Source organism: Pagrus pagrus (genome assembly GCF_965226575.1).
Source record: "Pagrus pagrus genome assembly, chromosome: 3".
NCBI classification, from domain to species: Eukaryota; Metazoa; Chordata; class Actinopteri; order Spariformes; family Sparidae; genus Pagrus; species Pagrus pagrus.
In genome coordinates, this window is record NC_140187.1 from 29,893,023 (window position 1) to 29,915,088 (window position 22,066).

A 22,066-nucleotide genomic window follows, 5' to 3' on the forward strand; every position below is an offset into this window, starting at 1 on the left:
AGTGGACACATATGCATTACATCAACCAGAGTTTAAAGTCCTGTGCTTAGCCGTGCTATGCTATGCTATCTAAGCCCAGTTCAACGTTACCAGTCTTTGAAGAAAAAGTGCTGGTAGTTAGAGGAGAACGTTGGGATTCCAATGTTGAATGCTGTTCTCGCTGTGCAAGGACTGATGAAAGTCGGCAGAGGAGGAAACGGTTCCCTCCCTGGTGCTAACTGATCAGGAATACTGGCAGGACCTTGTGTCGCTGCAGTGAGGAGAAGTTCTTTGGGCCTGCTGCAAATGCACTTGCAGCTCTCTGCAGCTGTTAGGCCCAGAAGAAGAGATCTTAAGGGCAGGCAGCCCCGTGGGCAGGAGATGGAGAGGAGCCTTTGAGGATAAGGAGTGGAGGGCGTTAGAGTAAGAGAGAACGTTAGAGGAGAGAAGCTTGAGGAGAGGAGAGAGAACAAAGGAAGGCGCTGGAGTTTTGACTATCTGTTCAGAGGGGGGTTTGTCACCCTGACCAATAGTAGCTCAAAGCTGAATTTTGCACCTAGGTGTGAAGAATGGGGAATTCTGGGACACTGAGTTCAGTTCAGAGTCCATTTTGAAATGATTTCATCTGTGGGTCCCAGCAATAATATAATACGATATTTTTTAAATATAATTTTGACAAATTAAGTAACATTAAATGTAACCAAGCTTCAGCTGAAATGATCACAAAGCTTTACAAAGGGAAATGTAAAGCATAATAATTAACTTCATATTTACAGGGATAAAATCAACATGTGTAAAAGAAGAATACACAACATAGCCTTGATTTCAGACAATGACATAGGGCTCAAAGAATGGGCACATTCATGCATGCAGCACGATGTTTAAACCTTTCACTGCATGTCAGAGCTGTGCCCTCTGCACTTGTTGTGCTAAAAAGGGTCAAGATGTCTGCATTAATCAACACGTTACGTTTACACAGTGCCTTAGTCACAGCCAAGCTGCAGAATATTTTATTTGACAAGAGTATTCTTAAGATGCTGTTTTTGTCTGAAATCCGTCTTCACCATCAAAACTCTGTGTAATAATTGAATCAGTACATTTTCTGGCCAGACATTTGAATACATTTACACATCAGTATGGGATGATGTGTGTGTGGAAATGCTTGTGCGATGTTCTCCATTCATGTAGTTGAGTTAACGTGGATGTTTGTCAGGTTCGGCCAGAGGGATACATCCATCCTGATGACATCTTCTATGAAGGATCCAGCAGAGCAGCTGCAGGAAGACGCCAGTCCTCCCAGGGAGCTGACAGAGATACGGTCAGTTTGTTAATATGGACTGAGTGGCCGATGTAAAGGACAGTTTAAAGGGTCAGTTTACCCAAACTAGGAAAAAAAATCTCACTTACCTCTAGTGAATCAGGATTGATTTGGTTTTTAAAATATCTGTCTGTTAAGATTTCTGCCTCCACCTCAGTACAAGAGAGGCGAATGAAACTGCTGTAGTGGTCTTCACAGCAGACAAAACTGCTAAGAGAAACTTTTATTGAAGGACTGAGAGCAGCCATGGAGGAAACCCTGACACCCAAAAATTTGAACATTGTGTAAAACGAAATAAAAAAAAGAGCTCAATTATTTGTAACTGAACTGGATATTACTACATTACACTCCATAAAGCCGTTGTTGGGAAACATCCCAACAACGGCTTTACACTCCATAAAGCCGTTGTTGGGAAACATCCCAACAACGGCTTTATGGAGTGTAATGTAGTAATATCCTTTATACAATCAAGTGTTTCACAAAGTGGTGAACCTCCCCCCATCTGAACAACTGAGCCTTTAATACTCAATCATGACACTATCACCTGTCAGCAATGAAAATGTGGAATATTCCAAACAGGTCTTTCCCAGTCTTTTGTTGCCCCGTCTCAGTTTGTTTGAAACGTGTTGCTGGCATTACATTCACAATAAGCATACATTTACAAAAATCAATGAGGTGTATATACTTATATACATATATATATATTGTCTTTTCACTGTTTTCAGTTGGATAAATGTCAGAAAAGATTATCAAATAATTACGGTGGCCGGGAGGTGCAAACCAAAATTACAAAATGTGAAACACTTTTACGAAGCGTGAGACAAATTTACATTTTGGAAAACATTTTTACATTTCAGAAAACACATTTACATTTCAGAAAACACATTTACATTTCAGAAAACAAATTTACATTACAGAAAACAAATTTACATTATACAAAACACTTTTACAAGTCCCAAAACAAATTTACAAGTAACATCAACCGGAAAGGGAATGTACCAACTCCGGGGTTGAACCGGAAGTGATAACCCGGCAGCGGCAAAGTCGAGTTGTTGTTGTTGATGGAGTTCATGGTGACCCTAGATGGACAGCCACCGAGTGAGGTTTTGCCCGTTTTGTGGACAACATATGAGCCGTTTAACGCGGTTTTGTTCTTCATGTGGTCGGTCTTTAGACTTTTTAAGGGGCATGGACCAGATCGACGGACCAGATATGCTGCAGCAGTGCATAACATATTTTAATCAGGGACACTCGTACGCTGTAATTGTGGACATGATGTCAAGTTTACACGGTGTTCACATCAGCTTGAGATCTCTGAAAAGCAAACTGAATGGAGCCGGGTTTTTTCGCAGAAAGGATTACTCTTCTACAAACGCCATAATTAGGGCCATCCGACTGGAACTTCGTGGACCTGGACAGCTGTTTGGCTACCGCATGATGTGGCAAGTACTCAGACAAAAGTACAATCTGCGAGTGAAGAGAGATCATGTTATGAATTTGCTCCGGGAGCTCAATCCTCGAGGGTGTGAGAGGAGAGCACGCAGAAGGTTTATAAGAAGAACCTACCACTCCATGGGACCGAACTATATGTGGCACGCGGATGGATATGATAAACTTAAGCCATATGGTTTGGCTCTTTCAGGCTGTATCGATGGATTTTCAAGAAAAGTACTGTGGCTTACATGTGGACCAACAAATAATGACCCAAGCGTGATCGCTCACTATTTTCTGTCATGTGTGCGAGACCTCGGCGTTATTCCCATGAGACTGAGGACTGATTGCGGCACGGAGAACGGGACCATGGCCGCAATTCAGTGCACCCTACGCCACCACCACAATGACTATTACTGTGGAGCGTCCAGCCACATGTATGGCTCATCCACAACCAACCAGAGGATTGAGTCGTGGTGGTCCGTATTCAGAAAGGGGAGGTATGTGGCTTTAATTAAATAATTTAATTATGTGTAACCTTTGATTTCATTCAAACATATGCTTAACATTATTATTGTATCAATTTCAATAGGTGTCAGTTCTGGATGGAGCTATTTGCAGACCTCAGGGATGCTGGATACTTCAACGGGAGCCACGAGCATCAGTGTCTACTGAGATACTGCTTTGGTGATGTTATTCAGAAGGACTTGGATGAGTGTGTGAGACTGTGGAACAGTCACAGGATTCGCCCCTCCAGAACAGCGTCATGTCCAGGAGGAGTGCCCAATGAGCTCTACTACTTACCACACAGGTAATACTTTGGTGGCAAATTGATGTTTGTATTTTTTTTTCTTTTATCTTAAAGTAAATGTAATTATGTCTTCTGTTTAACATAGGTTTGGCTCCAGAGACTGTGGATTTCAAATTGAACAGGCCGCTGCGCTCGATGCCTTTCCTGAGGCTCGCCTGACAAGAGCTCCATGTGGGGATGCAAACATGCAGGAGTACTTGGACTTAGCTATGGAGCACAATCATTTACAGCAACCAGAGTACTGGCAGTCTGCAACTGAACTGTATCTGAAACTAAAAGAAATTACACAGCTATGAATTGAAGAGAGGTTTATTGTTAGGGTTAGGATGGAGCACGTACACAAAGTGTCTGAATTTGTCACCCACAGCTTCATTATTTCACTGGTAAAGTAATGAGTATTTATTACATTTCTGTATTATAGAGAACAAAATGAATGACTTATTTCATTCTAAATCCAAAACAGTGATTCAGACAGACCACAGTTTGAGAACCATGGATTAAAAACAATTGTCAAAAAGCTAACCCTAACCCTAAAAAAAAAAACATGCTCACATACTGGAGCATAACATTATAAAAACCTCTTTTAAGAAAGACTGAGACTTATAGACTGTAGCTGTAACAACAGCAACAAAGAACAAACAACAATGTTAGAGTGCGAGCTCTAGGGTTAATCCAGTCATATGGCTTATAAACAGCCAAATCCTGGACTATTTTGGATTCCAAAGTCCATTTGTGACTTAAACAGACTGTATGAATCTAGGAGTGGTAATTTCAACAAGTTTGAACACGTATTTGCCATTGGGAATGGAGAGTCATCCAGGAACTCTATTTGTGGCGATGGTTCCAACCCAGAAGGGGGAAGTGATGTCAGCCCAGTTGCAAACATCAAAACATCCTCCACAGAAACAGCAGCCTCGCCTTCTGCAAAGAAATAGTTTTTTTTTTTTAGATATATCATGGTGATGTGGTTTTCCAATAAATTACAAAAAAACATACAAACCTTCACAATCGAGGAGGTAGTCTGCCCAGTAGGCCAAGGTTTGACTTTCTTTTAGTCTCCTGTTACTTCCTGAAGGGCTGAGGTCAGGCTTGAAGAGTCTCTCAAGTTCAAAGCCAGTGAGTCGCTTTTCAGAGTGGCACAGGATGTGGGTCAGCAAAGAAGGGTGTTGCTGTAGTGCACTGAGAAACTGAAGGGCTGAAAGACCATCTTTGAATCTACAAATTGAACACAAACACTGTTTCACTGCTGTGCAGTGCCAACTGCATCAGAGGTTCTCTTCCCAACAATTAAAATCCACCTAAACAAATGTACATTTGGGGTTGGTTGTGTGTTACTTAAAAAACAACAACATTCTTTTGATTTGCACAGGGCAAGGCAAGTGTTACAAACTGCATGAATTAAATGCAGTCACACAAAGGAATGACACAGAGGGCAGGGTGGCATGAGTACTTGTAGATTGGCACAAGGCAGGGAATGGAGAGACAGACATCACATAGGCTATCAGTTGTAACACTATGGCGCAAATTTAGTCACAGTGACTAACTGATAATAGATATACATGGCATGAAGAATTTCAAACAAAAGTTTCATGAATACATAAAGAAGAAAATAACATCATTAAAAATACGATCTTACCTGTCAATTACAGATGAGTTGCGGTCAATAATGTACCATCGGACGTAGTCTGCCACGATTTCTGTCTTTTCTTCCACTGCAACCACGTGTCTCAGACAGCCTGCTGTCTGTAACATTGTGCTGTGTCTCAGGATACAATCTTGCAGAGTATCCACTGAAGCAGCATTCTCAATCTGAAAGACATTTAAAAAAAAGTAAATAATTGTATGTTCTGTATATCCTTGCGTATTTTTATTCAGTGACATACATAGCATGGTGTAACCCTACCCTACCGAAAACGTTTAAATGAAGCCAATTCTATGTATGTGATACAGGAAGTAAAATTTGTCTTGAAACAATGCAGGAACTATGTAAAACTCTGTCCTACCACACTGTAGCTTTATGCTATTCTCACCTCTCTCAAAGCTTTCCCTATTTCTTCATCAGTTATTAAATTAACTGTTGATTTGAATGAAGGTTGGCCGGCAAGATAATGTACAAGATCTTCTGACAGGAAATGGGGCCCTGGACCTCCATGTACAACTGACACTGCGATCATCTTTCCTGCCAGGAAGTATTCATCATCCCTAACAGCTGTGAATGAATTTATATTGCAAAATTAAAAAATAGTTCAAGATATTGAGGAAAAAAGCATATGCCATGTGACATACATGTCTAATTTTCATGAGCCAACCATTAGTATAGTACACATATAACCCAAGCATACTGTTTGCATTGTAGACCAAGAACCGATGTCCTTCTGGTCCATCGAAAATGGGCCGGTCTTTCAGGTGTTTCATGAGCAGAGTTAAAAATTCTCGTCTTGGACCACCTGTGTCAATCCCCTCCTCAAAAACACCAGCATCGTCAGTAAATCTGACCAGCATGTCACAGGTTTCAGAATATGTTGCACGCCTGAAACCCCTGACGGCTCCATCCCAAACATTAGCCCTTGAGATGTTGAACCGGCTGACTCTTTTGTGATCAATAGGAAGCGAGAGGTTTGCCACAATGTCAGTTAGTGTAATGTTCATCTCCTCCCTGTAATGACAGAAAGTGATCTAATCAATGAATTTTACATTGCACGCAGAACAATCACTTCAATACCATCAATATTGCACAATAAAAAAATGGAATGCCACGGTCAGAAGGTCACTTTACACTGCCGTGTGTTGGAAAGTCTCCACATTGATTGCAACCAGCTCCCCGTCGTCTTCCTCAACACCAGGTGCATACAGGTCTGTGTATTTACTGTTGGGAAATTACAATTTCTTAAAACATCTTACAAACACACATTTCTTCCCAATGAATTAAATTGAAATTTTGTGATTCACTATGATTTTTTACTTACCTGTAGCAAGAGGTCTTGGCTGGATTTGTTTCAGGTGAATCCTCAGCATCAGATATCACTATCTGAAAAACAAATTAAAATGTCTGAAAAAACAACAACACTGAAAGTAAGAAATGTTGGGCTGCCACAGTCTGCCCTATTACCTGTCCAGGCTGAATTGTTGCTGAATGTCCTGGTGCATCTCTGAAACATGATAAAAATGATATTACATTATTTAATACTGTCCTTTAGGCCTACAATAGTCATCTAAGAAGGACCTCTCGTAAAATCTGTTTGACGCCCTGACAAAGGCAAGATGCCAAAATGTACACACCTTTCATCTTCAGGTTTGTGTTTGGGAGTACTTTGGTTTTGTGGTTCAAAAACCTGTGAGGAAACACATAAATGTATCAACAATTTGTAATTGCTTCCATAACTGTTTCCTTACCATATACAGTTTTATCAGTGGTGAAAGGCTGTCAGTTTTGTCATAGATAAATCAATAAATATATTCATACATAAATTGGTATTAGAAAAAATAAATAAATAATTGATGTACCACAGTGTCAGCTCGATTGAATTCAGCTGCACTCGTTGATGCGATGACAATTTCAGAATCAGAGTCTGAGGTATCATCTGCTGCTGTAAAAACAAAAAAATTCATTCAAGATAATGTAGATACTGTAGGTGTAACCTTCATTAGGAGTTTAAAATATGTAAAAATATTGAATCATGACATCCACTAACCTCCTTTGAAATGTGATTCTAGGCAAATGAAAAAGGTGATCCTGGAGTATGGCTTCCCTAGTTCCTTCTTATATTCAGCCAATCTGAATGGCCTTTCTGACCCAGGCACATGGACCACCTCTGAGCAGTCTGGATACAAAAGGACATATTGTCCCTCTTGCATGTCTTTGTTAAACGTTCTCATTTTCTGGACAGCTTGTCTCAGTACATCAGGTGCTGCTACCTCTGGATCTACAAATAATGGGAGCGTTTTCCCTCTAAGAGGTCTTAAGTCAGTTCCATTTGGCACCATCAATCCAATGTTTATCTAGAAAATGACAAAGACAAGATCAATTCTATGTATTAAGCATAGCTAATATAAAAGATTATACAGCGTTTCCCATACATACTATAAGTTACACTCCAAATCGTTACATTGTTGTGCACAGTTGCTTTAGCAAAGCATCTCGTCTTGTACGAGAGCTGCTGTTTTCCTGCTTTGAGTGCTATATGCTTTAATCTGTACCATACATCTAACATGACACCGATCCACTTCGGATTCATCTCGAGTCAGACAGTCGAGTATTGATAAGCTACAGTACAACCTACCTGGACGTGTTTTCGATCTTTAGCCGGACGTCTTCCTCTCGGCCCGTAGTTAAAAGACTGACGCTCTTTTGACTTGGAGCTTCTGTACTCCAGGAACTGCTTGTGTGATGTACAAGGTTTTTCTGCTGAAATAAACAAAGCTCCATTTCAAAATAGATAGTTAACCAATAGGGTAATTCACGTTCATTCACATACGTTACTTCAGAAAGCGAGCGCTATGCTACACTTACTTTGATTAGCATTGTCCGGCTGTTGAGATGTCCCCTGTGCGATTTGTCCTTCCGCCTGGTCTTCGCCAGTTAAAAAGTCTAAAGACCGACCACACGAAAAACAAAACCGCGTTAAGCGGCTCATGTGTTTGCCACAAAACGGGCAAAACATCACTCCTTGGCTGTCCATCTAGGGTCACCATGAACTCCATCAACAACAACAACTCGATTTTTATCACTTCCGGTTCAACCCCGGAGTTGGTACATTCCCTTTCCGGTTGATGTTATTTGTAGGTTTGTTTTGGGACTTGTAAAAGTGTTTCAGCGCTTGTAAATTTGTCTCGGTGTTTGTAAATTTGTTTTCTGAAATGTAGATTTGTTTTCTGAAATGTAAATTTGTTTTCTGAAATGTAAATTTGTTTTATGATATGCAAAAATGTTTTCCAAAATGTAAATTTGTCTCACGCTTCGTAAAAGTGTTTCACATTTGTAATTTTGGTTTGCACCTCCCGGCCACCGTAAATAATCCTTTACTTAAACGTACTACAAGAAACTTTTAACTGGTCACTTTAATACTGATGCCTCTATATGACCTACATAAGCAAAGGAGACACCAGAACGTTTGGACTCTTCATCCCAGAGGTGACACACACATTCCGCTGATTTTATAAGAAGCATTACCTTCATTGGTGAGCAGTCAGCTGTATCTTGGTGTATTTTCAGATTGTCAGGCGTTTCCCAGGCCTGATGATGAAACTGGTGGTGAAGGCAGCTAAGGATCCCATTGTCACTTTTGAGCCTAACAAGATGACAGTTAATGTCACTGGCACGGTGACGGCCTACGCTATCCAACCCAATGCCACACTTTCCTCTCTCTTTGTCCTGAACTTGGTGGGTTACACAGCTGGCATGATGAAAAGGTGAACACTGTAAAAAACAAAAAAAACAAAAAAAGGAAAAAAGACTTCTATGTCTTGTTTTGCAGAAAAAATGTACTCAAGGTTATCATGCTAACCAGCTAGTCCCAACTGCCCATGGCTCCTGTGCTAATGATGTGAGCTCACAGTGCGGGCATACCCCTGTCAGCTAATTGGGCCACTAGCTACACTGCTAACTGAGCTAAGTAGGTAATGGCAGCTAAAGCTAGAAGCAGTTAGCGGTTGCAATGGTAATATGCTGCCCACTAGTTGGTGTTTTTTTTTGTCTGTAGTTTGAAATTTAACAGGAGGCCAGTTCTTACATGTTGCTCCTGTAAAGCTCAAATAGACAACTTTCTGTCAACTTTCCACCCCCTTAGCGTTTCCGTGTCACAAAGACATTGGCTAAAGTCAATCACATGACGAATTGCTTCCAAATAAAGCACATTTCAGTCATAATAAGATATAAAGGGCCAGTGGGTCAAGCCACCAAGTAGTGTGTGATGCGGTCGTGTGTGTTCGGCCTTTCAAGTCGCCTCGTGCCCGGCAAGCTCCAGAAGACTGACAGGTTAGTTTTTGTTAGGTAGGATCTGGGGGATGTTTGTTTATTGTAAGGCTGGGTTTGTTTGTGTGTGTAGCATCCAGCGCTAATAGTTATAACGTTTACCACGAGGCGAGTGGACTACATGCTGATTTGTTTGTAGCTTAGCCTAGCGGCTAAGCGCTATTGCCGGTGTGATGGCAAGTGGGGCGGTGTTTAGTGTGGAGGAGTTTGTGGCGGAGCCTACGCTGAGTCAATTAGACAACTGTAGGAAAGCTGATTTATTTGCAATTGCCGACCACTACGGTATTCAAGTTTCAGCCTCTTTCCTTAAGAAGGAGCTGAAAGCTGCCGTGGTTGACGGATTAGTGGAAGGTGGGACGTGTAGTTTGCCGGCGACTGTGGCCGTGGCCGTGGCTGAGTGCGCAGGGGAGGTCCGCTCCGAGTTTCGAGGGGGGGAAGCGACTGGGCCGCGGCGAGGCATGGTTAACATGACCCCCGGTGTAAAACATAGACAACAGGGGATGGTGTTGATTTTATTATGGGTAACGACATAGCTGGGGGTAAGGTATATCCATCACCCGAAGTCGTGGACAGCCCTATTGCAGAATCTGGACATGATGATCTGGTCCAATGTCACTCTGACGTATTTTCAGTTAGCGTGATAACTAGAGTTCAATCCAGAAAGCAAGCTCAGGATGTTGATCTGGCTGACTCTGTTTTTGCTTCTGCCTTAGCTGAGGACAGGCTGCCACCTATGGGTGAGGAGGAGAACTGTATAGCAGGCCTAGAAAAGTGTGGAGGTGGAGCAGAACCTGTTGCTGATCATGTGCTGCCACTGACCCGTGAGGCGCTCATCAGCTCCCAGTCAGGTGACCCATCTTTAAGGAAGTGTTTTGCAGCAGTTGAGAATGTCAGCAAGTGTACTAAGAGTCAGCCATTTTTCATAGATAACAGGGTGTTGATGCGGAGATGGATTTCACCACTAGGAAAAAACAAATGCAGTCGGTGACTGGGGCTCAGTGTGTCAAATAGTGATTCCTGCTGCGTACCGGCGGCATGAATTAGAGTTAGCCCATGAACATCCCTGGTCTGGTCACCTAGGTGTCACTAAGACCTATGACCGCATGACCAGACCGACACCTGGCTCTGCTCTTACTGCCCGTTTTTCAGGCCCGTATGTCATTACAGCAAGGTGTCTGACACAAACTATGTCATTCACACGCCTGAGCGCAGACGTAAGGCGCGATTGTGCCACATTAACATGCTTAAACCCTATCATTCCAGGGAAGCCGTCCAAGGGGAGCAGGAAAAAACTCCGGAGACTGCTGCCCCTCGCGAAACAGCTACTTCCTTGGTTTGTGTGGAATCTTTGTCCGACGATGGTTTGGCGGTAGTGATCAGCAGAGTGGTAGGCTGTCTAACACAGAGTCCTTGTTGAAAATAGACACCCACTTGAACTATCTCCCTGTAGATCAATGACGAGAGATAGTTTCTTTAATACGCTCCCATCCATCTCTGTTTGGTGATGTACCATCTAGTACCAAAGTGTTAAAACATGACATTGAGGTTGGTGCTGCGTCTCCCATTAAACAGCATGCTTACCGTTGTCCTTTAGCCAAGAGGGAGCTGATGAAAAAGGAAGCTAATTACCTGTTGGAAAATGGTTTAGCTTTACCTAGCTGTAGTCCTTGGAGTTCCCCCTGTTTGCTGGCTCCTAAATCTGATGGCACCGCGCGCTTTTGTACCAACTATCGCAAGGTTAACGCAGTTACAGTGCCGGACTCATTTCCTCTACCTCGCATGGAGGACTGTGTCGATAGTATTGGGCCGGCCATGTTTATTACAAAGCTCGATCTGCTGAAAGGGTACTGGCAGGTTCCATTAACACCCAGAGCCTCTGAGATTTCGGCTTTTGTAACCCCAGACCACTTCCTGCAGTATACAGTTATGTCATTTGGGGTGAGAAATGCACCTGCTACATTTCAGCATCTGATGAATCTGGTGCTAGGGGCTGTCAAGGAACTGTAGTGTTTACCTAGATGATGTCGGCGTGTACTCAAGCGATTGGGCCAGTCATATTGCTAGCTTGGCAGAAGTGTTCCAACGACTTGCAGAAGCATCCTTGACTCTTAACCTAGCCAAGTGCGAGTTCGGTAAAGCCACGGTTACATACTTGGGGAAGCAGGTCGGCCGCGGGCAGGTGCGGCCCGTAGATGCTAAAATCTCGGCCGTGCTGTCCTATCCGGTTCCCACGTCAAGGCTTGAGCTACGGCGATTCTTGGGCATGGCTGGTTATTACCGGTGTTTCTGCAAAACTTCTCTGTGGTAGTTAATCCCTTAACCAGTCTGTGTAGCCCGAGGGTTCCTTTTGTATGGAATACTGACTGTCAGTATGCCTTCGAGGCAGCAAAATCTCTCCTCTGCAGTGCACCTGTCCTGGTGGCGCCTAACTTCTCCCGTCCTTTTAAGCTGGAGGTTGATGCGAGTGCTTCAGGAGCTGGGGCTGTGCTGATACAAGATGGGGAGGGTGACGTGTGTCATCCAGTGTGTTACTTCTCAGTCAAGTTCAAACGCCATCAACTGAACTACTCCACCATTGAAAAAGAGACCCTAGCTATGCTACTCGCGCTTCAGCATTTCGAAGTGTATGTCGGTGCCAGTCCATCTCCCGTGGTTGTATACACAGACCATAACCCTCTTGTATTTCTAACACAGATGTACAACCACAACCAGCGACTGATACGATGGGCCCGGTTGGCGCAAGGATACAACCTGGAGGTCAAGCACAAAAAGGGGACCGACAATGTGGTGGCTGATGCCTTGTCCCGTGGGTGAGAAGAAGAAAAAAAGAGGAACCGTTAATTGTTGCTCCCCCTTTCCCCTGGATGCCATAGAGGGGGACGTAACAGTAGCTATAAAATAAAATAAAATAAAATAAAATACTGAGGTAGATAAAATAAAATACTGAGGTATCGAAGAGTAAAGGTAAGTGGAACATAAGGTGCAAGAGGATAAGGTGCAGTATTTATGGTAATAATAATTTAAAGCGCATTATTTGTGTGTTGTGGAGTGAGCGTTATAAAATCTGATGGCAAAAAGTAGGAATGATTTCCTGTGCCGTTCCTTTAGGCAGCGGGGTTGAATGAGTCTGTTGCTGAAGCTGCTCTTAAGCTTGTCCAGAGTTTTGTGGAGGGGATGAAAGACATTGCCCATGATTGCCAGCAGTTTTGCCAGTATCCTGTCCTCCACCACCTCCTCCAGGGTGACAAGCTTAGAGCCAACAACAGACCTTGCTTTTTTGATGAGTTTATTCAGTCTGTTAGCGTCCTTCGTTTTGATGCCCGCACCCCAGGACACCACAGCGAAGAAGATGGTGCTCGCAACAACAGACAATATTGTATTGTACAACAATAATGTGAATATTAGTTTAGTAAAAAGTTATTTTGTGCATGAGGTTTTTTTTTTGTGGGGGCGCTGAAGGTGAGGTTCGCCCAGGGCGTCATGCAAGCTAGGACCACCACTGCCAAACCACATCAAACTGTAGCTGTCTGAGTTTGTTTTTCAGGTAAATAGCACTCAGATAAGAGCACTGTAGGTGTAGATTTTGAAGAGGTTACAAGAGAGCAGGCCAGTGAAGTAATGAAGAAATGTTTCCAAGCAGCCAATCAGTTCCTGATTGAGTAAGTGAATTAGAGGGTGTGTGCTTCACTTCCTCTTTCACTCTGTCTATATAAATACAAGTCCCAGTCCAGTTGTTGGTAGTCAGAGCGACACATCCGAAGCTGTCTGGTCCTGAAAAACTGCTGCTTCAGGTAAGAGTGGCTGTATGAAACTGTGTTAAGTGGCTGCAAAACAGATTAGGAAAGATAGTAGTGTCAGTGCTGCTTGTCTTTTGATGAAATATAATGACTCAGGGAGAAATTAAGTGCTGATGTCTTTGAATGTTCAGTCAGAGATGAGGAGTGTTTCATTTTTTTTTTTTTTTTTTTTTTTTTGTGCAAATAAATATAGAAAATAACACCTTTCTTCCTTCACTGCACTTTCCACTGACAGATTTCCACTGCTAGTCACATGTCTTAGATCATCAGTTCAGTCCTTCAACACATTCACCACTCATGTGGTTTCTTCTACAGGTGACAGGAATCCCAAGGCTGCACTGGAAGGTACATGTACTCACGTTATACTTCAGTACAATTACAAGTATCTGTATCTCAAAATGATCTGATATACAGTGCAGAAAGATACTTTCAGAGAGAAACATAACTTAACTTTTCAGTCCACGACATTAAGTTGTTGTGGATTTAATGTTCATGTTAAAAGAATTGTTCACTCTAGAACGAAATTCAGTCATTATCGACTCACCCTCATGCTGATGAGCAGTCCAGTGTAGTTTCTTATTCCTTGCGCGGGGGTACCCTCCTGCAACAATAATCCATATAATGAGTGTCAATTGTGCCCGAGAGGAAAAGGTCCATAAAACTACACAAAAACGTTGTAATATTCCTCCATACTGCTCGTCCACTGCAATCCAAGTGTCCTGAAGTGGCGACATCCAGAGTTTACTCGAAACGACGTCATTTAGTACATTTTTCTAGCCTAAACAGTCACTATGCTTTATCTGCCTGGAGGCACGCTCCACGTTCACGCGAGTCTCCCTCACAGCGTTTGCACTACGAAAGCTGCGCCGGACAAGATCAAGGAGAACTCGCGATAGATACACACCGGTATTTACATCCTGCTGTGAGTGTCAAAGTTTCAAATCACTAGTGCAGGCAGATCCCTCTTGTGTTTGTGTGTAGCTTGGTCGCTCAAAGCAGGAAGTAAGGTTTCGGGCACCACTTACGCTCGTTATATGGATTATTGTTGCCGGAGGGTACCCCCGCGGGTCTCCAGCTGCACTTTGAGGAATAAGAAACTACACCAGACTTCTCATCAGCATGAGGGTGAGTCGATAATGACTGAATTTTGTTTTAGACTGAACTATACCTTTAAGCCTTTATTTTTAAGGTGCACTTTGTGGTTTGGGGGAAGAAATTTTATTCAGAATAGAAAGATCTTCATTGACTGATTTTTGTATGCCTAAACAAACTAAATAAATTCACTTCATGACTGAATAAACATACTGACCTTAAAGGACAAGACAATTTCATACTGTTTCACTTTGTTTATATGTGGCGGACCCTGCCACCTCTGTAGCTTCAAATAGTGTTCTTGAAAAATTATGTCGCTCTGAGAACAGCTTTTTTATTTGTTCATGAAAGAAAGAAATATATCTGAGTTTACCTCATTAATATTGTAATATTAAAATTTCTTCTCCAAAACTACAAAGTGCCCCTTTAAAAAAAATATATGATATGCTTATTAAAACAGAAGACACCGTTAGAGGACGAACCAGTGGTTTCCAAAATGTTATGGCTGATCTTTAAGAAAAAGCAGGGCTCCTTGTCGCATTCCAGATGTCTATGATTACAGTAGTACAGTAAAGAATGGTCTGTGCTTTAAGGAGAAGCCACTGAGTAAGTAATCTATGTTAAGGCATCTATCAATGGGATATCTGAAGAATAAGGAACCAGTAACTTGTAATAAAAGGGAGAGGCGCTCTATAAAGAGGAAGCCACATTGTATTGCTTCCTGAATGTACTTTGTAGAAAAGCAAACGTGCCAATCACACAAAAGCAGAAACTTTGCATGATTTTAAGGTGTCATATTGAGAAAAACGATGACAATTCTGTCAACAATCTTGTCCTTTTTGTCTCCCAACAGTCAAAATGTCCCTGTTCTGTTGGCTGGCTCTGGTGGCCTTCATCCCTATGACCTTAAGCACCAAACCCGGGGTGAAGGTCAGACTAACAGCAAAAGGCCTTGAATATGGTAAGCACTGCAGCACCGGTTTCCTCTGTCAGTTGGAAAATGATGATCTCCAGTGCTTCATCATCAAATTGTCTTGCATTTCATTATAGGCAGACAACTGGGGATGGCATCTCTCCAGGAGAAACTCAAAGCCATCCGGGCCCCTGATTTTTCAGGGAAACGTAGGGTGTCTGTCATTGGCAGGGTCAGGTACAGCCTGTCAAAGTAAGTCACCAATTCATCCAACACTGTAAATTCTGTTGGAAAACTGGGATACACAGAAGCCAAGTGCCTTTACATAGAAGCATGTTGTTTCTTCCAGCATCGTTATCAAGAGTGTGGGATTGCCGACATCTGCAGTGAATCTGGTGCCAGGGACGGGTGTCAAGATGTCTATTAGTGGTGCCTTTATCAGTCTGCGTGGAAACTGGAGGGTCAAGTACCTATTTATGTGAGTGAGAAAATATTTCTTCTTTAATGCACTAAAATCTATTGTGTGATATTTTTGCTGCAGCAGTGATGTCTCTCTCTTGACAGAAGAGACAGCGGCTATTTTGATCTGGATGTGAGGGCTCTCAGTATCTCTGCTAGTATTGCCATCAGCAGTGATGCAACAGGCCATCCCGCGGTCAGTACTGCCAACTGTGCGGCCAATGTCGGCAGTACTAAGGTCAAATTCCACCGTGGGGCCAGGTAAAAGAAACCCTGCCATGCGCTACAATTGAAGTCATGTGAATGATCAGTGTAACTTTTCGTCCTTGACGTACTGCATTCTCCTCTAATTACTATGTTTGCTTTCTGTTGCAGCTGGCTGTACAATCTCTTCTCAAAATACATTAATAGGGCTTTGCGAAGAGCACTGGAGAAACAGGTGAGGGAAATCCTCTTAACATGTTCTTCTTCTAACTTGTTCACTGCTAAGAGAAACCTTTACTCAGAGCAGCCATGGAGGAAACCCTGACACCCAAAAACGTGGATGTTGTGTAAAACGAAATAAAAAAAGAGCGCAATCATTTGTAACTGAACTGTGTTTCCCAACAACAGCTTTATCGAGAGTAATGTAGTAATATCCTTTATACAATCAAGTGTTTCACAAAGTGGTGAACCTCGCCCCATCTGAACAACTGAGCCTTTAATACTCAATCATGACACTATCACCTGTCAGCAATGAAAATGTGGAATATTCCAAACAGGTCTCTCCAAGTCTTTTGTTGCCCTGCCCGAGTTTGTTTGAAACATGTTGCTGGCATTAAATTCACAATAAGCATACATTTACAAAAATCAATGAAGTACAATTACAGTTATTCTTAATGCCTGTCACCGGGTCAGATAAGTTATAATTTAAAACTGTTTTTTGGAGCAGAGTGTTGAGGATGAATTGGGAGGTAGCACAGCCTGAGGAAAGAAGTCTGTTGGTATGGTGCAACACTAAAGCAATCCATACTTTGTGTCGCCATCGTCATCTTTTGTCCACAGGGGGCGCCAGAACCATCAGAAAATGAACATTCCTTATAGTAGCTGTAAGTAAACAATGTAGACATTGGTATAAAAATACTCAATTACAAGTTAAACTTACGATCTTATGATGTTTAATGAATTCAGCCACAACAAAAATACATTCTGATGATTGGAAGTCATCATGGAGAGCGTAGAGAATCTACAATCCTTCAGATCTGACAAAACAAAATCTGCTCTAAAAAACAAAAGTAAACAATGGTGTATTCATTTTGGGGCGCTTCTAAGAGTCATTTTCTCAGAATTCACTGTGTCACACCAAGTTTCTTTTGGAGTCTAACAATAGATTTTTCTGTGCTCTTCATTGTTGCAGATCTGCCCTCTGGTGACCAAGGCAGTATCTGGTATGAACCCTCGTCTGCAAAGTCTCAATGGTAAAAAAAAGAAAAAAAAATCTCTTTCTGCCAAATATTTGGATGTTTTGATGCTGAATATCTGAGAGACTTTCTGCCTCACTGCAGTTTTGGCCAGGGTGGACAAGCATGCAGAGATTGAATACTCCATGGTGTCATCGCCCTCAGTTACAACATCCTACATTGACTTGAACTTGAAGGTAAAAAATTGCACACCATTATACTGTACATTTAAGGACAGGTTGGTAATAAAGAAATAGACAGTCGTGGTCATATCACAACTTTTCTGTCCGTCTTTGTCATTTAGGGTGTGTTTTACAACATCAGGAACCGTCAGGAGCCTCCTTTCTCTCCAAAAGCCATCTCCCTGCCGCCCCAGGTCAACAACATGGTGTACATCAGCTTGTCCGCCTTCACTGCCAACTCTGCAGGCTTCGTCTACAACAGAGCTGGAATCCTCAGCCAGGACGTCACTGATGACATGGTGAGCTTTATCCTCCAAATTTCCTAATCAATCCACTGTCATGACGTCACACTGATCTACAACCTTTCTGTCAAAACAGATCCCAAGATTTTCTCCCATCCGACTCAACACCAGAACGTTTGGAGTCTTCATCCCAGAGGTGACACACACATTCCGCTGATTTTATAAGAAGCATTACCTTCATTGGCGAGCAGTCAGCTGTATCTTGATGTATTTTCAGATTGCCAGGCGTTTCCCAGGCCTGATGATGAAACTGGTGGTGAAGGCAGCTAAGGATCCCGTCGTCACTTTTGAGCCTAACAAGATGACAGTTAATGTCACTGGCACGGTGACGGCCTACGCTATCCAACCCAATGCCAAGCTTTCCTCTCTCTTTGTCCTGAACTTGGTAGGTTACACAGCTGACATGATGAAAAGGTGAACACTGTAAAAAACAAAAAAAAAGACTTCTGTGTATTGTTTTGCAGAAAAAAATGTTAGCAACATGGCTACCGCTAGCAGTCTGGCTACTGTCCAAAGCAAAAAAACAACCCTAAGAATCCCACTTTGGAGTAAAACACAGAGTTGTATGAATAAGTAGGTAGGTTTTGTTACTTGCTGATCAAATGGAAAAAATGGTGGTATTGAACAGTCTCAAGTCCTGCTGGGAAGGGGGAACACATCAGCGGGGGAACAGACTTTGACACAGTCACGGCACTTCATCGTCGGTCCACTCTTGTTTTACCTCGGTTTCTATCATTCTTCCTCGTCACCTTCTTTGCCTTCTCCATCAGCGGGGTTCCTCTTTTGCAATGTAAAGTTTCCACAGTTATTGCGGTTGTTCCACCATTACCTGGGGATAGCGACCGGGTAAAACTATGCCTATTCCTGGTTTGGTTTTACAGTGGCAGACACGCCTCCTTACTGTCCTTATTCAACCCTCAATTTTCCAGGAAAAATCGAGAATAGTGAAAGTGAGGTTTATAGGAAACCAAGCTATGTCAATGGTGTCTTTTTTCCATTTTGTCATTACACTGTGCCATCAGTATTTACTTCAGAAAGTTTTGCTAACCTATGATCTTTTGTTGAGATAATACAATAATTGCAAGTGACAAATTAAATTACGACTGTTAATCTGAGAATTTTTAGTTTCTAAAACTTAAAGATTCAATTTTTAGTTAAGAGGAAAAGTAAATGATCTCAATAAAAGATAAGAGGTTTGCAAAAACTTTGTTGTTTATTTCAAGAGTTTGAGTTTGACTTCATGTAACTGTCTTTACAGGAGACCAGTGTCAGCGCCCGAATGTTTCTCAGAGGAATGAGGCTTGGTGGAGGAGTCACCCTAAACAAGTGAGTTACTAAAAAAAACACTACTTGCTCTCAGAAGAGAAAAGTGGGGCCAAAAGGTCTTCGTAAAAATTAACATCACAGTCTAATTTTGCCTGTCTGGTTTGCACAGATTTGATCTGACCGTGGGGACAAGTTCTGTGGGAGCGTTTCGGGTGAGAGCTGCATTCTAACATGAGTCACCGCAGGTACCATCAGTACCAACACAACAGACTAACCCTGACTCTAACCCCTGCAGGTCAAATCCCTCGACAGCATCTTTGAAATGGTCCTCAATGTGGTGGTGATACCTGCGCTGAATGGTGAGTTCTTGTATTTCCAGTTTATACTCTATATGAAGAAGGTGCCATATCATTACTAAATGTTCTGCTGACAGGCTTCAGGTACAGAACTCTGAATCTGAACAGTGCTGTATAAAACCCAAAAGAGAAGTCAAGCCAGTGGCGGACAGGCTGAGCTGGCTTCCTGTAACTTCTAAAATTGGTTTCAAATTCTTTCACTTACATTCAAAGCTCTAAATAGTCTTGGACATGTTTATATTGCAGATTCATTATCATGTTATGTGTTACACCCCAATTTATGAAACTAGGAATGTGGTTTTGTTTAAAAACAGCTATAATCGATACCGATATCAACGACAATGTGAAAATAACGTGTCAATGTGAAAGGGGTCAGTCGTAATGATGAGCCTACAGAGAATTACCAGCTGAATCTGCTGTTTCCCTCAGCTTTATGGAGCTTTACATTAAGTTTCAGCTCATTGGTTACCTGTACAGCTGCAACATGTTTTAATTTACTCTCACCGCAACAGTCAGGCAGCAATTTTTTAGAGGAAAAGCCCTTAAAACCCACTGAACACTACCTGCTCGGTATCCAAACACAGACATACAGTTAGAGACTAGCTGGTGAACATAGTGGAGCAAAAAAGTTAGATATTTCCCTCAGAAGTTGGTAGAGACCAAAAAAAGAGCTAGAAGAGAGTGAATGTTGGACTTAAATTCACAAAGAATCCAATAAAATAATAATGTTGCTCCATAACTGCTGGATGTGTGAATATTATAAGCAAGGTGAAAGGTGATGTGATGTCTGTCTGTTCACAACTTGTTTCTGCTGCCCCCAAGTGGCCAGAAAAAAAATGTTATTGCAGGTTAAATTAAACACAGGTGAAAGACTTGGTTGCCTTTTTTAAACAACTTTGTTTTAATTAATGTCATATTTATACAACCTCCTAGCACATTGTTAGCATCTGTGCTTACATTGCATTTCACCTTTAATTTTATTTTCTAATTGAATTACACTGCATTGTCATTTTAGAGTTCATTTAATCCCATGTGTTCTAGTTATTGTTATGTTTATCTATTTTAATGGTGTTCAATATAATTAAAATTTAAGACAAAACCCAGGCTAATATCATAATAATGTTTGTAATGTTGGACTTTGATGCTCGTTTATTTAAATGTGAATTTTGCTTCATAGTTCAACTTGCAAAGGGATACCCACTTCCTGCACTTAGAAACATGAACCTCCTGAACACCAGGCTTCAGATCCTGAAGGTAAGAGGCTGCATGTTTTCTGCAAAACTGCATGTTTTCTGCAAAACTGCGTTTCTTATTTGACATGGAATTTAAATGAGAGCAGAGAACTTCTTAAATGTGTAGATTATCAACAGAATTCATAACCTCAGAGCTGTTAATAACTGTTGAAATGTTTCTGTGGTGTCTTTTTCTCTAGGACAATATCCTGATTGGGACAGATGTCCAGTTCACAGGTTAAACGCCATTTCTGCAAACTCCCAGAGATTATTTCTGCACTGCACAGGCCACCATGATCACAGCCAGAGTACAACTACGAGCCTGAGAAACAAGCATCTCCTCATTTTTTTTTTATAAGTTAGCTTTTTTATTTTATTTTTCTGTATCTTTTAAACTTGAACTCAGACCAGGTTTTCTATATATGAAATGTAGATGAACTTTTCCAGCAGGGTAACTGCAGACGTGTAGTAACAGGACACAGTCTGCAGGACAGGGTTTGCAGTTTGTCACCACAATCATCTTCTTTATAATAACATGCTTCTTCCAAAGCAGATCGCAGCACTTTCTGCTGCTGACTTAGGGAAAATTCTTTCTAAAAACTTTCTGACTTTGTAGCTCACAGAGCGATTTGGGCAAATGTGCTGACCCACGACATCTTGACTGCAGTCCCAGAAAAAAATGCAAAGACATCAATCAAGCACAAGACAAAACAGATAAGATACAGTAGTTTGTATTAAATAATCACTATATTTGACATCATCTTGACAGGTTTTAGTACTTTAAGCAGTTCAGTACATACATACACATTGGTATTACTAGGGCTGCAGCCAACAATGATTTTCATATTGATTCGCTATTTGATTAATCAACTTGTCATTGCAGCTCTAGTAAATACTGACTGTATAAATAACACATTGTAGTTTTCACAGCAGTCCAGGGTGACTGTAAGATGACCAAAATCCTACTAAAACCAAATGAAACCAATGAATGAGTGAATAAAGAAACCTTTTAAATTACCAGATAATGCCTTAAAGTTCTTCACTGTGTTGAAATGATGTCCTCCGACTGTTACCATTGACTATCAGCAGACTGTTTTTCATGCTAGTTTCTGAGACCTTCATGAATTGTATGTGATTTTAATAAAGATGCCTAAATCTGAACACCTGGGATTGATTTCTTATTTTAGAAGAAGAAGAAGCTTTATTTATGTCACATATCATACAACGTACAACATGGTGAAACTGGCACTCTGCACTGAACCCATCCCAGGGGAGCGGTGGGCAGCGTACACACCCGGAGACCGACTCCAGAGCTTAGCCAGTGCTTCGATCAAGAGCACTGACTGGAGAAGAAATGTACATGTTTTTATCGAGAATGAGTGTAGAGTTTTTTACACTGGTAAAAAAACATATTAGTGTTCTTCGGTGCGAAAAGTAAAAGCCATCCACACCAAGAAGGATCATTATCATTATAATGATAACAATGTGACAATCGAGCGCCCGCTGCATTCTCAAGCT

At 41.7% G+C, this 22,066-nt stretch overlaps 4 protein-coding genes and 1 long non-coding RNA gene across 6 annotated transcripts in view; 3 read left to right on the forward strand and 2 right to left on the reverse strand.

Annotated features, from left to right (window-relative positions):
* Positions 1 to 12,730, forward strand: part of LOC311254972 (uncharacterized protein) — a 29,744-nt gene extending 17,014 nt beyond the window's left edge. Inside the window, exons 2-4 of the mRNA XM_084349066.1 lie at positions 1,193 to 1,297; positions 8,752 to 8,919; positions 12,205 to 12,730. Of these exons, the coding sequence (XP_084205192.1) occupies positions 1,193 to 1,297; positions 8,752 to 8,919; positions 12,205 to 12,324 (393 nt within the window). The 3' untranslated portion in view covers positions 12,325 to 12,730. The remainder of the gene's footprint in view (positions 1 to 1,192; positions 1,298 to 8,751; positions 8,920 to 12,204) is intronic.
* LOC311254971 (uncharacterized protein) lies at positions 2,245 to 3,941 on the forward strand. Its single transcript, XM_084349065.1, has 3 exons — positions 2,245 to 3,228; positions 3,321 to 3,539; positions 3,625 to 3,941. Exons 1-3 carry the CDS (start codon positions 2,381 to 2,383, stop codon positions 3,833 to 3,835), a joined length of 1,278 nt encoding a protein of 425 aa, XP_084205191.1. The 5' UTR covers positions 2,245 to 2,380; the 3' UTR covers positions 3,836 to 3,941.
* On the reverse strand, positions 4,154 to 5,713 carry LOC311254973. The gene is made up of 4 exons (XR_014622298.1): positions 5,570 to 5,713; positions 5,176 to 5,348; positions 4,540 to 4,754; positions 4,154 to 4,460 (listed from the first exon to the last, which is right to left on the reverse strand). It is a non-coding gene; the product is annotated as an uncharacterized lncRNA (long non-coding RNA).
* LOC311254810 (uncharacterized protein) lies at positions 5,742 to 7,901 on the reverse strand (the record flags this gene model as incomplete). Its single annotated transcript, XM_084348808.1, has 9 exons — positions 7,820 to 7,901; positions 7,232 to 7,538; positions 7,044 to 7,126; positions 6,819 to 6,871; positions 6,649 to 6,688; positions 6,506 to 6,567; positions 6,316 to 6,405; positions 5,905 to 6,195; positions 5,742 to 5,748 (listed from the first exon to the last, which is right to left on the reverse strand). Exons 2-9 carry the CDS (start codon positions 7,521 to 7,523, stop codon positions 5,742 to 5,744), a joined length of 918 nt encoding a protein of 305 aa, XP_084204934.1. The 5' UTR covers positions 7,524 to 7,538; positions 7,820 to 7,901.
* A 432-nt stretch (positions 12,731 to 13,162) lies between the features above and the next one.
* LOC311254970 (bactericidal permeability-increasing protein-like) lies at positions 13,163 to 21,693 on the forward strand. Of its 2 annotated transcripts, XM_084349063.1 has the most exons (17): positions 13,163 to 13,301; positions 13,623 to 13,652; positions 15,253 to 15,360; positions 15,450 to 15,564; positions 15,662 to 15,790; positions 15,877 to 16,032; positions 16,147 to 16,210; positions 17,168 to 17,228; positions 17,316 to 17,407; positions 17,515 to 17,691; positions 17,771 to 17,830; positions 17,912 to 18,079; positions 18,953 to 19,020; positions 19,130 to 19,172; positions 19,256 to 19,319; positions 20,494 to 20,570; positions 20,749 to 21,693. In XM_084349063.1, the coding sequence occupies exons 3-17, from the start codon at positions 15,258 to 15,260 to the stop codon at positions 20,788 to 20,790; spliced, it is 1,419 nt and encodes a 472-aa protein (XP_084205189.1). In that variant the 5' UTR covers positions 13,163 to 13,301; positions 13,623 to 13,652; positions 15,253 to 15,257; the 3' UTR covers positions 20,791 to 21,693. The 2 variants fall into 2 exon arrangements, with proteins under 2 accessions (XP_084205189.1, XP_084205190.1); XM_084349064.1 differs by lacking the exon at positions 13,163 to 13,301 and having other exon boundaries at positions 13,520 to 13,652.
* The last annotated feature ends 373 nt before the right edge of the window (positions 21,694 to 22,066 follow it).